This window comes from Epinephelus lanceolatus, chromosome 20 (genome assembly GCF_041903045.1).
Source record: "Epinephelus lanceolatus isolate andai-2023 chromosome 20, ASM4190304v1, whole genome shotgun sequence".
NCBI classification, from domain to species: domain Eukaryota; kingdom Metazoa; phylum Chordata; class Actinopteri; order Perciformes; family Serranidae; genus Epinephelus; species Epinephelus lanceolatus.
Window position 1 is genome coordinate 12,703,566 of NC_135753.1, and position 22,205 is coordinate 12,725,770.

Sequence of the window (22,205 nt, forward strand, 5' to 3'; positions counted from 1 at the left end):
CAATGGATCAAATTTTAACCTCTCATTCCTTCCAAAGAACTAAAACTTTGCCAGTTAGTTAAATAGCATCTCAGATGTTGTCTAATGTGGCACATTTGACAGATAGACAGAATTTCTTATCCATAGTCTAACCCAAAATATGAAGATAAATGATACACAGAACTGTAAAGAAAAAGAAAAGAAAAAAATCAAGTTGGTGTAAATAAAATGTTTCATCCACATTCTATGTATTACTACATTTCATTCTGTATATCATTTTATACATCATTCTGCATTTTTGGTTAAATACTAAACTGCATTTTCTTGTTTCAGTACTTGTACCCAGTAACAAAGTTGTTAATCCAAAAATAACATCTAAAATCAGACTCTATCTTATTAAACACTGTAAGAGAGGGCACTTAAATAAAAACAGTCTTTTATTCCACAAGTTTCACAAATCAACTTTTACAACCAGATCGCAGACAGTGAGCGGCCGAGAGAGTAAAAATGAAACTCGAGAAAAAGTGGGAAAAGGTTCATAGACAAATTTGTATTTCCCACCACAATGCCCGAGGACAAGAAAGACACTTAACGGAGCAAATGTTTTTCATTTTAAATGGGATTACCCGCCTTTAAACATTTGTTGGATATTACAAAATGTTGTAGGAGTAGTCTTCATTAACTTCTTAATGTACACATGTATGAGGAGCCTTTGACATATCTTAACATTAGGTAGTACAATTTTCTCACTGGTGATATGTGGTAGAAATTCAAGGTATTGCCATGCATTTGCCAACACATGTACTGTAAGGCTCTTTAAAGTTTTCTTTGCTTCTCTTCTCTGGACAGCCTACCTTTACCTCACTGCAGCACTCTGAGGCCCAGTCGAACAGTATCAACAGGAAAATATGGCATTTAGGAATCAAACCTTCGAAAAACTAACGCAGTTTTCTCTCAAACTTGAAACACATCAAGCATATTAAAAGTTTGAAAGATTGTGCAGTCCTTGTAAACAGTCGCATAGGACAGTGCTTTACGGCAAGTGCATTATTTATTTGTGTATGTGCTTTTTGAGTATATGGCGGCAACAAGGTGGAAGAAGGTTGGTTATTGTTTCCCTGGTGGTCCAAAAAAGCCTTGGAGGCAGAGCAATGTTCTGCTCAACAGTCTCCTGAAACAGGGCAGCACTGCTGGGTAATGCAGCCTGTTCCCTGTATGTTCACAGTTTAATGGTCCACACGTGTCAAACACATCCTGAGAGAACATCTCTCAGTCCACATGGGGACTTATTTAGTTTTTGTCTTTGCCTGGGCAGCTCACCGCTGTGGCTACCGCGCCGTGACCATCCACAGGCCCAGTGCCACGTTGGCTGCTAGCAGGGCGCTGCCCGCCAGCAGCAGGAAGAAACCAATCAGCTCGCGTTTTTGACGCTCTGTTACCACAGTAACCAGCGTGGCCTCCAGCAGGGCGTTCAGCATCCACTGACCGTCGAGAGCGAAGCATGGCACGGAGTTTACTACTGCTAATGCACCAGAGAGGGACACCACATACCTGAGAGAGAAGAGGGTTAAGGATTGTACTACTGTATAAGGTTCATTCTTCACATATCTTACACACACACACACATTTCTTGGGCTTTCTATCATGATCTTCATCAGCAGATGGAACTTTTTTTCTGAGCACTTGAGGACTTCTATTCCATGTTGGTTTAAAAAAAATCCATCTGCTGATAAAGATCATGTGATAAGATCTGAAGTCTAGACTAGAATTAAATGCTTCACAGTTGTATGCCTCTGCCAACCATTAAGTTACAGTTTACATCCATGTCTGTCCAGACTCACATGCTTTATGTAGTGAAGACTTGGAAGGAAGTTAATAAAAAGGTATTAAGTGTATTTTCTGGCAAAACATGGATGCATTACACACATCTTCAATTTGGCAGCACAGAAGATCTAAACAATCAGCACAGTTTCAAGGTGGGCACTCAAGATTAGTATCATCAGCTCAGTATCTGACCAAAGTGTTAATTCGGAATGTTATGGTGTCACAGTGAAGTTGACCTTCGACCTTATGGATATAAAATGTCTTCACTTCATCATTTTATCTGATTAGACTTTTTTGTCATAAGTAGTATATGAATTCCTGAGTTACAGCCAAAACCATGTTTTATGAGGTCACAGTGACCTTGACCTTTCACCATCAAATTCTAATCAGTTCATCCTTCAGTCCAAGTGGACGTTTGTGTCAAATTTTAAGAAATTCCCTCAAGGTGTTCTTGAGATATCACATTCACAAGAATGAGACAAATGCTAGGTCATGGTGACTTTGACCGTATATCAAATATTCTGCTCACGAAGATGGGACAGATGGATGGACAAACAGATAAACAGACAGACGAACTAACGGACCACCCAAAAACATAATTCCTTCGGCCACAACCATTGGTGCTAAGGCATATTTGTATTTTTGGAAAACCTTATGAAGTCACAGTAAAGTTGCTCTTTGAACATTTGAATATGAAATGTCATCTCTTCATATTTTTATCCTTTTAATCATGTGTGCAAAACTTTGTCATAAATAGTGTATAAATTTTGAGTTATGGCCCAAACCATGTTTTGTGAGGTCACAGTGACCTTGACCTTTGACCAACAAATTCGAATTAGTTCATCATTGAGTCCAAGATGTTTGTGGCAAATTTGAGGAAATTCCCAAAAGGTCTTTTTGAGATATCACATTCAAGAGAATGGGACAGATTAGGTCACAGTGACCTTTGACCATCAAATTCTAATCAGCTATTCATTGAGTCCAAGTGGACTTTTGTGCCATTTAAAGAAACTTTCTGAAGGCGTTCTTGAAATATTTCATTCAGCAGACCGGGACAGATGAAGTAATAGTGATCTTGACCTTTGACCACCAAAATCTGATCAGTGCACACTTGAGTGGAAGTGGACATTTGTACCAGATTTCAAGAAATTCCCCGAAGACATTGACATATTGCGTTCAAGAGAATGGCCGGATGGATGGACATCCCGAAAACATAATGCCTTTGGCCACGGCTATCGCTGGCATGGAGGCATAAAAACAATAACAGCACCAACCAACACAAACATGATGCAGCAGAACTGCAGTCAGAATTGTCCACAGCTATTCACTGACGAGTTAAATTCAGCCAGTCACTTTCTGAGCAGCAGCCATCAGACTTGTGAAGCTCATCACGCCTCCTGACTGTGGAGCAAAATGACTAGATGTTAAAATGGGGACTTTTAATCAGTAATAACAGACATTAGACTTTGTTCAGAACTGTTACGCTGTATCACCATTTTGAAGAGCAAAATGTTCATCATTTAGACAGAACAGACGGTGCTTTGTCAGCCAAGGACTTACATTACCCTTCTATCCTTTAAAAAAAAGCAACATCATTTGTTTTTTTTCTGTGTAAGAGACTTAGACAGAAGAGTAGCATTCACTCTTGGAAAACCAATCCTCACACATCCCTCATCTCATAATGACTCATCTGTCCTTTAAACATGAAAGGATACTTGCAGAAGGTCTCCAAGAAGATGGGCAGATCCAGGTGAAGGAAACCAAAGCGCGGGACAAAGTTGGTCAGACTCACTGGGAAAGACAAAACATGGCAGATGTTACAGTAACGCTGAAGGAATTTATACACACATCATTAAAGAAAGATTTGATCCATTCAACACTTTTGTAAGTGTCTTAAATTGCAGCAGACAAGACAACACGCCGCTTATTCATTGTAAATCACTTAAAGACTGGAGAGGCAGCTCAACACTGTAAACACCAATTAAATGAATACTCCAAATACAAGCTCATGCCTCCTTCAAGGGTGGGGCTTGTTCATTAAAAAAGTAACTTGTTGCAAGTCTGACAGAGAAATTACAAACCTTTATATTATTTGACATTTACAAATAAGGAATAATTGGAATTGGATACTTTTATGGTACATTTTTCCTTAGTTAGTTACATCAAAATGTCTGATCTGCTTCTACTTGTGCTAATGATTTCCTACATTTCATTAAATAAACATGAAGACAGGAGGTGATCCTGGCAACACAACATACTGTAACCTACCAGCGTACTGAAGGTGCGGTGGATATCCCACAAACAGCATGTGTGCGCTGGGCGGATGTGTGACACGGATGAAGCGAGTCTGGTTCTCCAGAGACGGAGTGACGCAAACGCTGGCGGCGTGGGAGTTTGCGGTGCAGTCGTCGTCAGTGCGACACACTTGCGTCCCCGTCACCATCTTACGCACCGGCATGCAGGCGTACTGCAGCCACAGGGTTACAGAAGGGATGCAAATATGAGAAGTACAAGAGAGGTCAGCAGCAAGTGACAGACACAAGTTTATTGTAACTTTTCGTGATAAAGTCAGTCTTGTTTTTTGCTTTCTTATACATGCATCACTGTGTCCCTTGACAATGTTTGCTCTTTTTTTCTTTTTTATACATCTTCATCTATAATAGACCAATGTGAAAGTCTCACTTCTTATACCAATTTATGACAGTGGTTAACTTGTAAAAACAGGTCAGGGTTGCACAAAATGTGTTATGTTATGCAGAAGCTGCAGCTGGCAGTCCTTCTTTATACAGGGCAGGCACAATGGACTGACTAAAATGCACACATGAAGGTACAGCGCAGCAGAGCTGAAGCATTCTGACCTTACGCTTTAATACTTTTCTTTCAAAGTCAAAGAACAGCTCAGAAACAACTAATGAGATCAAAGTCTCCAGTGTTATATCATACCAGCTGAGAAATCATGAAGAAAAAAGTGTCTAGCGGCCATCAAAAGGGTTTACGTAAATAGAGATGCGAGTGTCAACTAGAACAGATTCTGGTCCCGCAAGTCAAATCACACCGTTGTCTGCTCTTAACATTTTATAACAGGTAAAAATATAAAGCAAATACGTTATTTATAAGTCATAAAATAATGGTATAGTAGTGATACTGAGTCTGCATGTTTGGTCTGATTTATACTTGTGCAATGGTGTGTCTGTGTCACTCTGCAGTTACACCTCCAAAACACTAGGTGGCAGTGGGGTTTCTGTGAAGTGCAGTAAAGTTTAGTTGATTCAAAACACACATTAAATATGTCTTAATAGCAACAATTTCAATTACTTGTTTTTTGCTGGACACATTTTCCCCACAATTACAATATGCTAATGTTATTAGCACATCTATGGCATTTTACGTTGTATAAATTAGCCTTAAGCTAGCAGAGTTTTCCTCTTCTCATATGATGCCAGGGACAAAAGCAACATTTAACGAAGGTAATGTCTGGCTCCTTTACAACTCACAATGTTCAACGATAAAACAACTGTCCTATAAACACGTTCTCAAAACAAATACAATATGCTAATGTTATTAGCGCAAGTCTATGGTATTTTACATTGTATAAATGAGCCTAGTGACTACTGAAGATTTCCTCTACTCATATGAAGCCAGGATAAATCACACAGGACTTAAATGCTATTATGGGGGGCTTTATTGTCTTCAAAATTTATTGTTTCTTATCTTTGAAATTAAAGTAAATAAAAGCTTTCTTTCCACTGAGGGAAATGGTTTCAGCTAACAAAAATAGACAGGAGGTCTGCGTTGCCGTGACGTGTTGTTACATTTCTGGGGATGTGCACATCAGGTTACAGCGTAGGTTACGAAGTGGGTATGGCGTTGATTCAACGCAGAAGTATAAATCCCGCTTTAGTCAGTACTTTGGCTCGATCTGAATCTGCAATGGGAGGCTGCCTGAACGATGTGGAGAGATGGACCCCCTTTCAAGTCTGTTTTTGTCGTGTTCAGATAATAGACACATTTGGGTGATGCTGTAAATGAAATGTTAGATAACAGGGAAATCGGAACCATGACATGTGACTGCAGACATGTGTTGCAGTTTTGGTCTCCGGTTCAGAACCATTACACCCCTAGAATAAAAGGAACTGAAATAAATAAAGGAAAAAATATAAAAATATCCCTGACATTCTATCTGGGTTGGAAACCTGCTCACATGATGAAGCAGTCACAAAAAGTCCCAGCCTGTGTCTGTTTGTGTGTGTGTGTGTGTGTGTGTGTGTTACCTCTCTCTCTCTGCTGTTCCTGCCCTGTGGTTTTATGTAAGAGAAACAGAGGTCTGTCAGGCTGTTGTTGCTGCAGCAGTCCATCGTTCCATCCAAACGCTTGAAGGCTACAAGAAAAAAAAAAAAGATAAATGGACGAGAGAGAGACTGATTAGATTTGTGTGTCAGGCTGAAAACTAAAGATGGATGTCACTGAGTTTTGGCTTTTTTTTTAGTCGGACTCTCGGTTGGTAAATCTACTCCCATGAGATGATTAGACAAGGACAGAGTATCACACACTTTATGACATAACTGAGATTATCACGCTGACTATCATATGTCTCCAGGACCTCTGTGTACTCACACAAGCTGACTCGACTGTACAAATTAATAAGCACATTAATACATCGTGCAGCAAAATGCACTGAGGAAACATGTTCTAGTAGGTAGGAGCAGGAAGACACTGTGCTGTGATCCTCATGTCACAACTGTCAGGGCATCCTGAATCTTCAACATCACCAAAATAACAGAGTAGTACATTCAAAAAGCTGAAGATAGCCACAGAGAGGATATAAATTTAGCACATGGTGTGGTGGAGTTTGAAGTTTTATATGATGAATAGATGGAGGGAAGATGGGAAATTCTTTTTTTAACTCTACCCTTTGGTTAAAGTGAAATCAGGACTGTAACTAATGCCAGCCTTACACCAAATAACTTTTAAAGTGATTTCACTGTCGCAAACAAATTTCCAATGTCGGTATAAAATCATTAGTTTTAGCTCAGTTGCTGCGCACTCCTGTGATCTCAATCGTCAAAAAATCAAACATGTTTAATATTATCATAAGATTTTAGTCTAGGCTCATGCAAGTAGGGGAGTTTATTGATATGAACACTGTCAACAACCATTAGCTGCAGCACCAAACAGGAAGCAGCAAACTGGGTAGACAGTAAACATGGAGGGGACAAAAAGGGAGGCACATAAACATGAAGAAGTCTCAGTTCTCTTGTACTGTGAAAAAGGAAGAGAAACCGACAGGGTTGGGGGGTGAAAAAGGGTCCCTGATTAATGCTGCATGTATCTGATCCACCGTCCACAGCTTATTTTAGTGAGAATGTTAATTTTTTAATCGGATCGCCTCTCATTCCCACGGGCTTCTCCCGCTTAAATAGCAGAGCTAACCAACAAAAGCTGGCAGTGAGTTTAGGCGACCAACTGACCCTTCGCTAAGCCCTGCCCCCAGATGCAGACTGGCCAATCATAACATAGCATCGGGCTGGCTCAGACCAGGGTCCGACAACAACACAGCTGTGCTCCACTGACTCTAATGCAATCGTTTCAGATTTCCTTCATTTTCAGGCTGGTTTTGTGGATTTGGAGCTAGTTGTTGTGCCTGGGGCACGTTGTGTATTAATGATACTCATTACCTGGAGAGGTTGGAAAAAGATACATGTTTCTTCCCTGTTCCAAAACCAAAATCAAACCCTGAGAAGTGTAGGGTTAGCTAGCTAGCTACTGAGGATATGGCCTACTGAATGTATACACATGCTGCTTTTGCTTTATAATGATTGTAACAGTGAAAAAAAGGCCGACCATGCTGTACAGAAACCAGTGAAGGGAAACAGGGAAACGTTGCTGATATTCAACCAGCAGAGATGGTGTCAGACTTTACGCTTTTAAGTTATTTTTTATTATTGATTAATTGTTTGCTGTATATAATATTAACAAAAAGAGTAAAAAATGCCTTAGAGCCTCAAAATATTACAATGACTGGTATACATGACAAAGAAAAACAGCAGATCCTCACATTTGAGAAGATGGAAGCAGAGTACTTGCCATTTTTGTTAGAAAAATGACTGATGATTAACAGATGATCAAAATTTTTGCAGATAATACAAACAAACTGACGTGATCGCAAAAAAAACAACAAAAAACTTTAAAGCAGGAGACATAATATTTGGTTACATTTTTTTTACAGTAAATTTTTAATGAACGAATCAATTTAATTGAGTCTTTAATGAATTAATGAACTGATCATAATTAAACAGTAAATAAGTCTCTACTCCAGTGGCACACTGCTGACTCTTTATTGAGTTACACTAACAAAATGACAAATGGGCTACTTCCGTCAAACAGCCAGGTTTCATTTCACTATTACTTTGAAAGGACTCTTATTTATACTTGTTTACTATCTCCGTACACACGGCACACTCACCTCGCCCGTGAGCCCAGCTGGGCTGCAGGCTGGCGGCGGGGACACAGTATCCAGTCTGTGGGGTGTGAGAGAGGTGAGACAGGCAGCTGCTCCAGTCCTCTACTCCCCACACTGGACAGTCCTCCAGCCTCGTCACTATGTCCCCGACTGACAGACCCCGGGGACCGTCAGCTGCAGAGCCCTGGTCCAAAGACACAGACAGGAATATAAAAACTGGTTCAAATGGCTAAAGGTCACAAAAGCATACTTTGATGGTTTGATGTCTGCAGTGGGAAAATCCGGGTGGGGACATGGATGACAAAACACTTTCCCCTGCCAACTGCTGCCAAAGAGACCGACAGACTTAACACCAAAGTACTTCAGCTGCCAACTGTGGCTGTGTGAATTACTGACTGTGTGAATGTGCAGAGGGCAATAATGTGAAAAATAACTCGTGCTCTGCCAACAAAAATAAAGGTTATTAATAACTGTGACACTGGAAAACATGCTATAGTGAAGCAGTAACTTTAGTTCTGACACACAAGTGAAAATGTTCCTCACAGTATAACTAGTGTATGTAATGTACTGGGAAAGATATCTAAATCAAAATAAATTCTCTACGCTTCTCTCCTGGCATTGATCAAGCCTTTAAAAACTCATCTCTGTTCATCAGAAGAACATATTTCAGGGTTCCCACACTATCCTAGACATCAAATTCAAGGACCTTTAAAGGACTTTGCAGGCCCATTTCCAAGACAGCATAGTTTGAGACATGGCTCAAGGTTAATTACAGCACTGAGAATTTTTATAATGAGATGTAGCAGGCTTTACAGAAGCTCACAGACAATTAAAAAGAGAGAGAGGCTTAAATGTGTCGTCTCAGCAGAAAATATCAAAACAACTTCAACTGTTGCATAAAATAAATACATTCTAGCACTTTCAATAACCCTAAATCTGTTTTTTTTAATGTTCAAAGCCTTGATTTTTTCCCCCTCATATTCACAAACATAAAACAATTTCAAGAACCCATAGGTACCATCATCTCTTCTTGCCTTAAAAAGGTTTAGATGTTACTCTACACCTTTGCCTCATTTATTATGTGAGGATCTATGAATAAGTCCCACCCCTTGCCCCTCCCCTGCTGCTCAAGCATACCTGCTTAGCTTTGAACCCTGCTCATCAAACAAATACACCTCTGCCTGTCTTGTGTTTTACAGCACTTTAGAAACATAGCAGTGACAGATAACGTGAGCCTTCAGCTTGACTACTTGACCAAAAAGCTCAAACTATGTTTTTTATGTTAGAATACTGTCAGAAAATGGTGGAAAAACTGTTTTTAGCTTAGCTTTCGAAATACCGATAAATGACTACACGGGATGTTGGCTTTACAAAGACAGACTTTGACCTTGGCTAAGATCACATTTAAGGTAAGACTTCAGATAGATGTCTAAGATATCTGTTGCACATAGCTGTCTCATTTTTGACAATGTAATGTGCCATGAATTCTAAATAAATGAGACTTTTCCTATGTGAAAAACATGGTGGGAAATGTTGCTTCAGTTCTAAGGACATTTTACCGGGAAGTTTAGCAAAGGCTGTAACAATGCAAAAAAATTACCATCAGCATCTCAAATCTCAATCGAGTGCTAACCATGTTAGCCTTTGCGCAGAGTGGCTATTAACATTTTAGTCTAAAAATAAGTCAGCCTTTATTTTTGTGAAGCTGACTAACAGGCATTTGACTCATCTACGACTAAAAATATGCCGAACAATACAGAACAATCTAAAATGTCTTTGAAAAAAATGACCCAGGCTTCTCCTATTGATATAGAAAGCTCCACCCTGCAAGTTGACAGGATTAGTTCCTTAGTGACATCACAAACCCTGGCTGTCTAAATCTGTGTTTTATCATTGGCAAACCGCAGTTCCAAGGTTGAAATGCTCAGCCATGGTGTCGACTACTTATTTTGCTCATGATATGTCTCATAACATTAAAAAAACATACCATCTGGACTCGTTAAAGGTTAAAAACTTGATTTTCACTGCACTGACCTGGACGACCTCTGTGACCAACGCCCCGCCGCCAGTGGAGTACATGGGAAACAGGAGGAGAGGCAACAGGAAGAGAAAGGCTAATGCTGCCACGCAGAGAACAAAGTTGTGCCACACTCCTAAAGAAAGAAAACAGAAACATTTATTTTAATTTCACTTTTTAATTTCAGTTAATGAAAGATTATTATTCCTAGAATGTTAAAAGGGCCATGCACAGAATTTTAACTTTTAAAATATAACCCTGAAAATTGTCAAGACTATGAACCTGAACCCTCCAATATGAAGCTACTGAGAAGCAAAGAGTAACATCAGGCTTGTATTCGACAGTCTACAGATACTACATGCTGTCGCAAGCGTTTTGCATGTTCTCCACATATTTTCAGGCTGGAGGATGTCGTGGCAAACCTGTAACCACTGCTCTCCAAAAATAACTTAACTATACCATCTTAATTATGCAAGAAGACAGTCAGTCTCCCAAAACCACATGAGGAAACGTTTCATTGCTTGATGAGGTCAAGGCACAATATTTAGATCTTATTTCCTGAAACATGCAAAGCCATTATTTAACACGGTGACAGCAGCATCAAGCACCAAGCTACGCAAAATCTCTGGAAAGGAGGAGATTAATAGCTGAAGACAGTTTGAGGAAATTTGTTTCTCTGGGGGGGAAAAATCCCAGACTGCTTTACGTGATTTTAATTTCAGGCCTAAAGGGCGCAATTATATTTCCCATACTGACTTTATACAGTAAACAAACTATTAAAGTTGCATCACCTATCGCTACAGGAATAAATAATAAACACATTATGAGAGAGAACCCTCCTGCATACAGAGAGATCTCCGCTGTGGAGCGAGAGGGAGAGACAGAAAAATAAACACAGCATGCCGTTATGTCACCACTCCCCTGATGGGAATTATGGCATCCTCCTCTCTCTGCCTTTCTGCTTTGTCATATGACTTGATTGGACGTCTCAGTTTGGTGCCTGCAGTCACCACCCGAGTTATTTTCTTCACATTTAACAGAGGAAAAGCCTGGAGGAATCTGGATCTGGTTTAAGATACAGATGGTTTTACCGAAGCTCTTCGCTGCCCTCTAAAGGCTCCACACAGCACAGAGGAAGCAGAATTTAATGATGTTTATTAGAGTCATGCTCTTACACACTGACGGACTCATCTGCAGGGAGTTAAGAGTCACCTATGTGTTCCCATCACAGTGGGATCACAGTGGGATGGGAACAGATAAGATTTTACTGAAACCGATGCCCTTATCGATTCTGCTAATCCGTCAAATTGTTTATTGATTCCCTTGTTTACTCCTGGTCAATTTTCTGTGTGGAAAAAAGTAGGCTTTCACAGGTTTTTCAGCTTCAACACAACCGTTTTATTATCTCATCATCTGAAATGAATGAAATGAGAGACTATTTCTACGGAATTCGTTTTCATTTTAGTTTTCAAAGTCAAAGAAATCAAAATCTGCTAACCCTGCCGGCGTGGCACAAAAAAATATAATGTATATTATATGAGCCATTTGAAATGGTTAATCACATTTTTAATAACAAAATCATATTTCAAATACTGCTGAAATATGTGGCACTTTGGACTGTTTCATCCTTTCTGCCGTCACTCCTTCTTTCAAGTTTCCAGCAGAGTAGAAGCATGAGTTTAACGTCACTGTTAAAGTCAGAACTGTCAGAAAAATATGCTGGCACTGATAGCAGAAAGTAGAAAGTAAAAAGCTTGAAGACATGTGGTTGTGACAGATTGGACAATTTGCAACCGGTTCTCAACTCAAACTGGTTCGTGATTCCCATCCCTACTGACCAAATCATCCTGACATCCATTTCCCTGTTTTTGCAGGAATACCACTGGGTTTCACTGATAAATAAACTGATGTGGAACATAAAACATGAAACATTCATAAGGACTAAAGTGATGATTATTCCTCTACTGTAGCAGGGATTTTGATTCCACACAGGACTTTGACTAGACTAGACTATGGAATAACTAGAATTACTGCCTTGCAGTTGTATGCCTCTGTGAACCAGTTAAGTTGTAGTTACAGATTACAGCCATATCTGTCCAGTCTCATGTGTAGCCATAAGTAAAGACAATGCTTCAAATATGGATGTTGCTGCAAAGAAGCATATTCTAAAATGTGGATGCTTGACAGACATCTTCAATCCGGCAGCACAGAAGATCCATACAATCAGCTCAGCCTCAAGATGGGCACAAAAGATTAGTGTCACCAATTTAGTATCTGACCAAATGTCTCCCCTTCTGTTCCTGAGATATGACGCTGAATAATGGCCAGAAAAGTGTTTTTTTTTCCCTATTGTCAAAATGAGCTTATGAATTCTTGAGTTATGGCCAAAAACCTGTTTTGTGAGGTCACAGTGACCTTTCACATTTGACCACCAAATTCTAAGCAGTTCATTGTTGAGTCCAGGTGGACGTTTGTGCCAAATTTGAGGAAACTCCCTCAAAGCCTTGAGATATTGCATTCACAAGAATGAGACAGACACAAGGTCACAGTAACCTTGACCTTTGACTACCAAAATCCAATCAGTTTGACATTTGTGCCAAATTTATATGCAGTACAACACTAGTATGCTTGCTAACATTAGCCTCAAGGGCTAGATTGTTTGACACTGCTTGGCAACACCGTCAGCCAGTCTGTACTGACGTAATCATAATCATCCAGATTTTAAATCCTAAATATCAAACATGCTTGAAATTATCAGGGTCCCAGACCTGATTTCTCCTCCAGTTTGTGGGGAGGGTTAAATCAGGGATAAATCAGCCCAAAACTCCTGTAGTCTGAACCCAGCTTTCCAGCATATTTTTGTAATGAACAATGATTATATAATATATTATCCAAAGTGAGAAATTCATTTTTCATACAGGGCATCTTTTGCCTTTTAATTTGATTTTTTGCAGCATTTTGTGACCTGTCGGGGTTAATTTTACAACACCAAACCTTAGCGAATAAACCCAAAATTGGAATCTCTGTGATCAGCATTTTTTTCTGCTGCTTCAAACTGCCCTCTTGACTCTTGACTCAAATTAAAACTGGTCACATTCTTCTTGACCAGACTGCACTGAAAATAATCAGTCTCTAACAGGCTCGTACGGTGGCCTGTAGAAGACATAACTCGCATTAATGCGTGAATAACCACCTGCTCTGCCAATCAATTCATTAAAATCTAATTTCCTTAATTGCAGAGTGAAATGATTTGATGTGCAGCAGCTGTCTGGTGTTCAGAAATAAATGACCTCAGGACGACCTTCTCTGGCAAAACAGAAATGAGTATTTAATAAAATGCATGTAATAATTGTGATTAATAGCTGTGATCACATTAGCTGGCAAAATGATCATCTCTGCCACAAGGAGGGATCAAAACACGTCTGGTTAAAAAGTCTTACCGGCACAGAAGATCCGGAGCTGCTGAGTGGGTGATATGATGTTGAGGTGTGTGGTGAAGAGGTCCACAAACGCTCCGGGATACACCACGAACACAAACATGCCGAAGCCGTTTACTCGCACTTGCTCCCTAGAAAAATGATACACATTAAAAGAGGTCAAGAAGAGGAGGACAACACATTAAAGTCTCAGAAAATGTCTTACTAAAACTGATGGGATCCTGGATGAACACACTATTTTCTCTCAAATTTAGAGCAGAATTTCACAATCAGGGTGCTCAATACAGCCAAAATATTCTGGTACAGTACATGTAATATTATATTGTGGTAACAGTAAACCATGATACAGTAAATCTTCTGTAAATTCAATAAAGATATAGCTTAAAAACTAGAGGTGGGTGAAAAAAATCAATACAACATAGTACTGCAATATTTTTGTGTGGCAATATCGTATTGTTACACTGCAACAAGTGTTATCGGATCCTCAAGCAAGAATCTATGGAAAAGGGCCGCTGTCTATTCACCATACTATGGACCGCAAGTATTTAAGCCCAGGAGGTCTTGTTTAAGTGGGCTCACTGCATACTGTGGCTCGATGATGTCACATAATATGCTACAATGACTTCTTTCACCAGTAGCTTAGCTTTTACAATTTTTGTTGTTGTTGTTATTTTGTTTCTTGAAACAAAACCGTCATCACCTATATACCCCAGCAAAATGTCAGGAAGGTATGAAGGTATGAGGAAACAGATACCTTCCAAGCCTAGCTGCCAACACATATAACATGAATAATAAACATGTTAGTGTGCAACTTTGTTGTCAATGAATATTTAATGTTTTAGAGAGATTCAAAGCCACATTTTTAAGCATTTTAAGCACCTAACTTATCAGATGATGAAAGATGAAGGTCTAGGCAAGTGCAGAGTAAAGCACTAACATAAGGGACAGAATAACGCTGAACCAGGTTAAAACAATATCATCATTTATACATCTTCAATTAAATAGAAAATATCTAAGACTCTTTAACTCCCTTGTGCATTCACATAAACCCTCACTAGTCACCTCCCCTTTTTCTGTCTTTATAACCATTGGATGCTCTTCTCTCTGCCAGTTGACATGGTAACAGATTTGTGTTTTGGAAACTTGTGTGTTGTACCTCAATGCTGCCACAGCGTGGCCCAACTCATGTATGATTCCGCTGAGCAGCAGGGCGATGAAGAAGTAGGCCAGCTGACTGGTGGGCAAATTGACACCAGGGACCTGAAGACACGCCCGAAACCAAAAAAAGAAAGGCAACACACAACTGTGACTGATACAGAAATACATCATGAACTCCAATAGTCATCCTCAGGCTGACAAATCAACCTGTTTCAAGAATTTTGGGCCTCTTTGATCTTATTATATTGGCATTTTAGTCTTGTAGGAGGAAATGTAAACTATGATACAATATATCTGGCACATACACACAACTCTTATATTACCAAGATATTAAAATCTTCATCCCCACTTGTTTTTTGTTTTGCTGAAGCTGTGGTTTTCTGTGTGGTCTGCATTTTCCTCCTCCGCTGGCTGTGTGGTGCATTTTCTGCCACTCCAGCCTGAATGCCTGTTTATAAATGGCCAACTAACAGCTTCCCATTAATCACCTACGTACAGTGGTCCACTGGGAATAGTGCTCACATTAATGCACGGCAATTTGACACCTCAATGAATAAGAGGTGAACAGAGGAAAAATGCTAAATAAGAGCCCTTCCTTTAAATGGGGCATCTTTCTCCCCCCTCATTTAAATATCTCAGGCTCTGTGTGAACTTTCAAGGACATTTGTGCTCTGAACTCCAGTTAATCTCTGACCCTGTGCACTGACAAGACAGTCACAATATTTACAAGTCTAACCAGTTGGGTGTATACGTACCACCACCTGCAGTGCCTGCTGACCTCCTATCCGAGGGTTGTCTGTGGTCATCTGAGCAAGCGTCTGCTGCAGCGTCTTTATCAGCAGCACCACAGAGCCCAGCATGGCCACTATACCAAACACCAAACCGCTGTTGAACCTGCCAGAGATCAAATTGATATAATAGAGCAATCATTTAAATTTGGCCAGACCCTATAAATGTGATCATTTTATCTGAAAACACCCTAAAAGCTTGCAAAAAAACAAAAACTGCACAGTACAAAAGATATATCAACATTTTGGAGGACCGGCCCACTTGTCCATTAAGTGATGAGAAGAGATGAACAAAAATCATCACAGCAGCACTTCAGCATCATTTTGTTGAGAGGTAGTGATAGCTGGCCACTAACGATATGTCATTAGTGAAAAAATGAAAGTTTTCAGTAACCCTACATGATACTTCAACAAGTGTTGTAGCTTTAACAGTGGTATTTCCTTTATGGCTAAGCTAGGTGCTCATCATATAGTGCCAATACAGATACTTTAACACTCATATTGGTTTTGGAATGATATTTATATTATGCATTTAATTTCAAAACAGAGAGCCTTTTTTATTCTTTACTTACACTAAAATAATTAAATAAAAATTATAGGTCAGTCACTAGCCACCTACAATCAATATGCTGTTTATTATCTCCTCAATGCATAAGCTTGAAAGGGATCATGCATTGGGTCGCGTGTGTGTGAGAGTGTGAGAAGTACTACTGGACCAATCAGCCTAATGTTTTGGGCGTACTTTTATGACTGTTTACTCATGGAGCTCTTGTAGCTGTGGTGATTCACAACAGTTGAAATGGTTGAAATTGTTGAAATTTATTGACTGTTGTATACTGCTATTGACTGCTGCCTCCTCGTAAGTGCCCAGTAGGGGCCATAAATGTTCCAAAAACCAGCTCAGCTAAAAACAAGCCTCTCCTAGTCTGTTTCAGGCCACATTTTGGTCTTCGTCGTGGCTCAAAAACTGACATCCATAGTAAAGTTTGGTCCTACTTTGAACTGGAGCAGATTAATTCCATATGCGATATGTAATGACCCACTAAAGTTAGGTATGATAGATGTGAAAAAAGCCCTGTTTCGTTTTCTTCACCAAAAAAATGGCTGTACAGGAGCTGGGAGGGACAATTCCAGTGGGTGCAGCTGCCCAGAGTGGCAGCGATCAGCTCCAGTGACCACCTTGCAAGGATCTGCACCATACAGAGTGCACTTTTCTAGTTTTGCGTCTTTAGGTGTTTTTCATTTTGTTTGTATTTAAGTGTTTTTCTATTTCATTGATTGAAAATTGTTGTATATATTTAAGATTTTTAATTTAAAGGGAAATTTCGGTTTATTTCAACCTGTCTCCTATCGTCCTAAATTTGTTTCAAGTGACTAGTGACGTAAAAATAATAGTTAGCATGTTAGCCGTTAGCCTAGATACAGCTGGGGGGCATAGTAGCGTCAGACCTGTTAAAACATAAGTGAACAGGCATACTTCAAGTGCAAAGTTAGTCCACTAAACAAGCTTTTTTTCCACAAAGACCGCCTCATATCGTTAGGATAAATGTCAGAGAACATATAGAAAACGACATGTAAACATGTTGTCTTACCTTACCAGTGTGCTGCCATGTTTGTTTACCATTTAGCTCTGCTTTCCAAAGCGCGGTCAAAATATCGCGAAAACAAGCAGCGATCTCATAGCGTGCCTGAACAAGCAGCAACAGCTGGAAGGCAGAACCGGACAGTAGCCTGAAAATCATTCATTTATTTTATGAAAGATTTATAGAATAATAGCTGACTTTTTGCCAGACTTCGACTTTGTGGAGGAGGAATTTGATTTTGCAGAGTTTGATGGCCGCCCTTATTTATTTGAGCCAGAATACACTGACGAAGAGCTTCGTGAAATTGAAGAACGGAGGAGGAGGAGGAGAGAGAGAGGCACAACAGGCAGAGGACGAGAGAGGAGGAATGGCTGCTGCAAGGCTGTGTAGCTCTGGAGATTGGTGGTGTACCTGTGGATGCTGTGCCCCAGTGCGCACAGAAGAGGAATGCCTCTGTTGCAAGGAATGGGACCGGTTGCAGCCTTATTTTCAAGGTCTGGATGTGACCGAGGACGAGACACCTCCACCTGGAGTAGTATTCATCTAGAGCTCACGAGATTTCAGGCACGGTATGAGATCGCTGCGATATTTCGGCTGCGCTTTGGAAAGCAGAGCTAAATGTTAAACAAACATGGCACCACACCGGCAAGGTAAGACAACACGTTTACATGTCGTTTTCTATATGTTCTCTGACATTTATCCTTAACGATATGAGGCAGCCTTTGTGGAAAAAAAGCTTGTTTAGTGGACTAACTTTGCACTTGAAAATTGCCCTTTCACTTACGTTTTAACAGGTCTGACACTACTATGCGCCCTGGCTGTATCTAGGCTAACGGCTAACATGCTAACTATTATTTTTATGTCACTAGTCACTTGAAACAAATTTAGGACGATAGGAGACAGGTTGAAATAAACCGAAATTTCCCTTTAAGAGGAGCACTGTATGAGCCAAGAGCTTCTTGACCTCTCACGTCAGATTTGTTTCCCGTTCTATTTAAATTCTGTTTGTGTGAGTGTAATAAAAAATAAAATGTGCATTAAACTAAAGCATTAATAATCAATGAGTTCAAGTGGGCCAACTGGAAAATCTTCCAAAAAATTGGAGTTTATGTTTAAGAGCTGGAACATGGATGCCTGAACCAGGAGAGTACAGAAATGATGCGGGAACAGTTCAGGTTAGTTGTAGTTCATTTATTAAGTAAAAGTACTCACCACAGGTATTGGGCTCGGGGGTTGATGCGGGCACAGTATGCAAACAGGCGGTTGAACATGGTGGTTTGCCATCTCACATGGAAAGGAGACAACATCAACCCCCGACTCGCCAACCATGACTCGTAGCTGATCCGATGTGTCACTGACGACTGTGGGAGTCAATGGAAAACAAGGGAAAGTTAACTACGAGTGCAATAACCAAATCATTACAGTCCTGAAGTTGAGTGTGATGAGTTGTGTGATAAGAGTCTGACCGATACTGAAGTTTGAAGACATCTGTTAATGACATATTCATTTTTAAATTCAGACACATTTTTTTTTTTCAGGATCCCGTAAATTTGTTTGTTTGCTCATTTGTGAACAATACATTTCATAACCATGACACAGGTCTTCATGAAATGTGGTACAGGCATGACAGAGGAGAGAAATAACACTTTGCTTGACTTAATTAGGAATGAAATTGAATAATTTGTATAAATTAATAATTTACATTTTTTATGATTTGCTTATTCAAATTTCATTTTAGAAAAATGAAATTTGGCTCAAATAATAAGCAAATTCATTATCAGAAATGAGCACTGTTGAAAATAAATAACAAATAATAATAAATAATATCCTCTAAATAAAACTCTCTCACCAAAATATGATTTAACATCCAAATTAAAATCAGCCCAAAACCTGTCACATATGCACACTGTGCTCCATTTTACCCCCGGTCGTGTACAAGACCCCAAGATACTTGAACTCCCTCGCTTGAGGCAGTAACTGTCTCCCAACCCAGAGGATTCAAGAACCTTGCCCACTGCCCACAGGGACAGGAACTGGGGTTAAGTGCTGTTTTGTGACGGGCAGTAGGCAGGAGCGGGGCCCTAGGTGTGCTGATCCCTGGCGTCACAGGCTAGCTGACATGTTCCAACTATCCAAACACCATTACAGACCAAGTACACTCCCTCACAGCTGCTGGGGAAGGAACTCCCCGATAGCAGCTTCCTCCACAGCAGGACAATTCTCTATTACACACTGCAAAAACTGCTCAGGAATAGCTCAAGGAACAAGCGGCAAACTCAAGGCTTCGAACAGGCCTTGAAATAGCCTCGAGCCCAATCCGATTGAGCATCTGTAGGATGTACTAGTACCTCACCTCACAACTCACTGGACTCCAAATACCTGTCGCCACTGCCTCAGTGCCAGACACCACAGGAGACGCCTAGAAGTCCTGTGTCCATGCCTCAACAAGTCAGTGCCCAGTTAAATTTGAGGAGGCCCAACCGTGGATCGGGGGTACCTCTGGGGTACCAGCACGTCCCCTTTCCCTGTTCCTGAACACTTTTTGTGGTGTAGTGGTGCGGTGCATTGTCCTGCAGAGGGGGGACTGCCATTGGGTGGTGATGTTGCCATGAGGGGGTGTACCTAGTCTGTAACAGTGTTTGGATGGGTGAGTGTCAAGATGCTTCCACATGAATACCAGCACCCAAGTTTTCCCATGTGTTTGACATAACTTTTGTCAACTTATGTCATGTGTTGTCCAATACTAACTGTAATTTCTTTAAAGGCTAAATCAAGTCTTCAACATTAGTTGACATGTGTTAACTGCATTGCTGTACACTAGAAGACGGTAAGTTTTCTTATTGCATGCAAATGTGTCGCCTAGAGATAATAATGATGAACAGAACCATAATAACAGCAGGAAACAGTTTCTCTGAGTGAGGAAAGAGTGGGAGTTACAGCCATAACATGTCGTGAGGCTGCTAACGTCCACTGTGAATAGTACTGGCTAATGAAACAGCCTTATATCTGCTCGTATGTTAGCTGACATCTTACTGAACACCTAAAACAAGACTATATATTCACCTTCAGCAGTGTGTCGGCGAGGTAGACCGCACACCAGGCTGCCATCACAAACACCAACAGAGGCACAGGGATCATGGTGCATCAGACGACTCTCCGCGGACACAATGAAGCAAACTGCCCTGTCTGTATCACTCCGTCCGCCCGCTCCTCATCCCGCAGCTAGCCGCGGTTACACATGTTCAATATAACATAAACATCTAACATTTTAGCTTAAATACGAACAAAATACGGGTTTGTATCAGGGATGCTCTGAATGGAAAGATCCGTCAGCATAGCACTGTGCGACACACTTCCGGGTGACTCTTCTTCGTCTTCTTCTTTTTTGTAAGCTCAACCAACCATAGCACTACCGCCACCAAGTGTTGATCTGGAGAACTTTCCTTCGAAGAAAAAGGAAAATACTTCCTAGGCTGATTTTAATTTAGTTTTCTTTAACAGTTAGATAAGGTGATAATTATTAAACTACATTGTCCATATATGCCACACATCACAGTTTGTGCTTATTCTGCCCATTTTATGAATAAAAATTCTCAGTGGTGAATGAAATACCTGAATGCTACACTTGAGTAAAAACAGAGGTTACAATATATTTGTGAGTGTAAACTCTTTGGTTAAAGTGCAGATATCTTACCAGAAAACAACTTTGGTAAAATTAAAGTCACCTGTCAGAAAATTAAATGGATAAAAGTCTTAAAGTATCTGATATTTGCTGTTCTTAAGTACCAACATTAATTTTATGATAGTAAATGCCTTGGAATTTTGAGAATTGTACATGTACACCACCCTAAAAATGGAGCATACATTACACCAGAAACAATTAGGTCTTTTTCACAATTTAATGGATTAAGAAGAAATCTAGTTTTTTCCCTCTCATTCCTGCATTTGTTCATCCATCCTTTCCTCTCTTCCTTCCTTTCTTGTTTAGTAAGTAACTAAGATGCTTGGGTGAAATGTATTGAAATAAAAGTATGCATTTTATTTAGGAAATGCAGTGAAGTAAAAGTGAAACTTTGTTGTAATTACAGGCAAATAATAATACACAAAGCACAGATGACAACATGACATGACAATGTAGTCTAACAAAGAAAAAAACAACAACAATCAAACCAAAAAGTTAGACTACTACTAGTGTAATTATAGTTCTGTATAGTTCCACCTTTCACTAGAGAAACTCTTCTCAAATTTCATGTTATTTTGTGCTACTTAATAATTTGTAGCAATAATTCTTTCCATAAGAATTTGACATTGCACTGTATTTCTCAGGAAACTTACATTCAAAGTTGTTTTTGATTGAGCTTTAGATATAAATATTTTACAAAACAGAATAATTGTATTTAATATCTGGGGACAGATTTCATCCAGGAGCCCCAATAGAATGTTTAAAGCCTGCAACATAAGGGCAGTAAAATGCAAAAGTGAAAGTTGACAGAAATATAAAAACTCAAGTAAAGTACGGATACACACCCAAAAAATACTTATGTTCTGTAACAAAGTTTTATGACTTTGTCACATTACACCACTGTAAATTGTTGCTTGTCCCAGTTTTATGTTACTAATCCCACATATTGAGCTACACTAGAGCTATCAAGTGTGATGCCTTCAAGTGATGTGTGGGAAATGTCAAAATTTTGACTTAAAAGCCAAATAATTTTCAATTAGGTTGGCAAATATAAACTGAGAGCAGGAAATTTAAAGTTCTTTCTTTACTCTGTATTCTGCATTAGCCCATCAAGACCTGCATGATGCATTTGATGTAAAGCTTAACTGTCAACGTGCAATTCCTATATTGAGTAAAATATGAGCACATAATAGAATACAAGAATGCTATGGAGAGGAATGAGCAGTACATTTAAAATGTCAAGTAAATTATATTGTATTTTATCAAAATTAATTCTC

The 22,205-nt window shown here is 39.7% G+C and overlaps 1 protein-coding gene across 1 annotated transcript; it reads right to left on the bottom strand.

The window, feature by feature from the left end:
- Positions 1 to 398: 398 nt before the first annotated feature.
- On the bottom strand, positions 399 to 20,517 carry mbtps2 (membrane-bound transcription factor peptidase, site 2). Its single transcript, XM_033638164.2, has 11 exons — positions 20,310 to 20,517; positions 18,459 to 18,607; positions 15,631 to 15,769; positions 14,874 to 14,977; positions 13,721 to 13,848; positions 10,298 to 10,416; positions 8,267 to 8,447; positions 6,075 to 6,181; positions 4,072 to 4,270; positions 3,519 to 3,594; positions 399 to 1,530 (listed from the first exon to the last, which is right to left on the bottom strand). Exons 1-11 carry the CDS (start codon positions 20,382 to 20,384, stop codon positions 1,308 to 1,310), a joined length of 1,500 nt encoding a protein of 499 aa, XP_033494055.1. The 5' UTR covers positions 20,385 to 20,517; the 3' UTR covers positions 399 to 1,307.
- Positions 20,518 to 22,205: the final 1,688 nt, after the last annotated feature.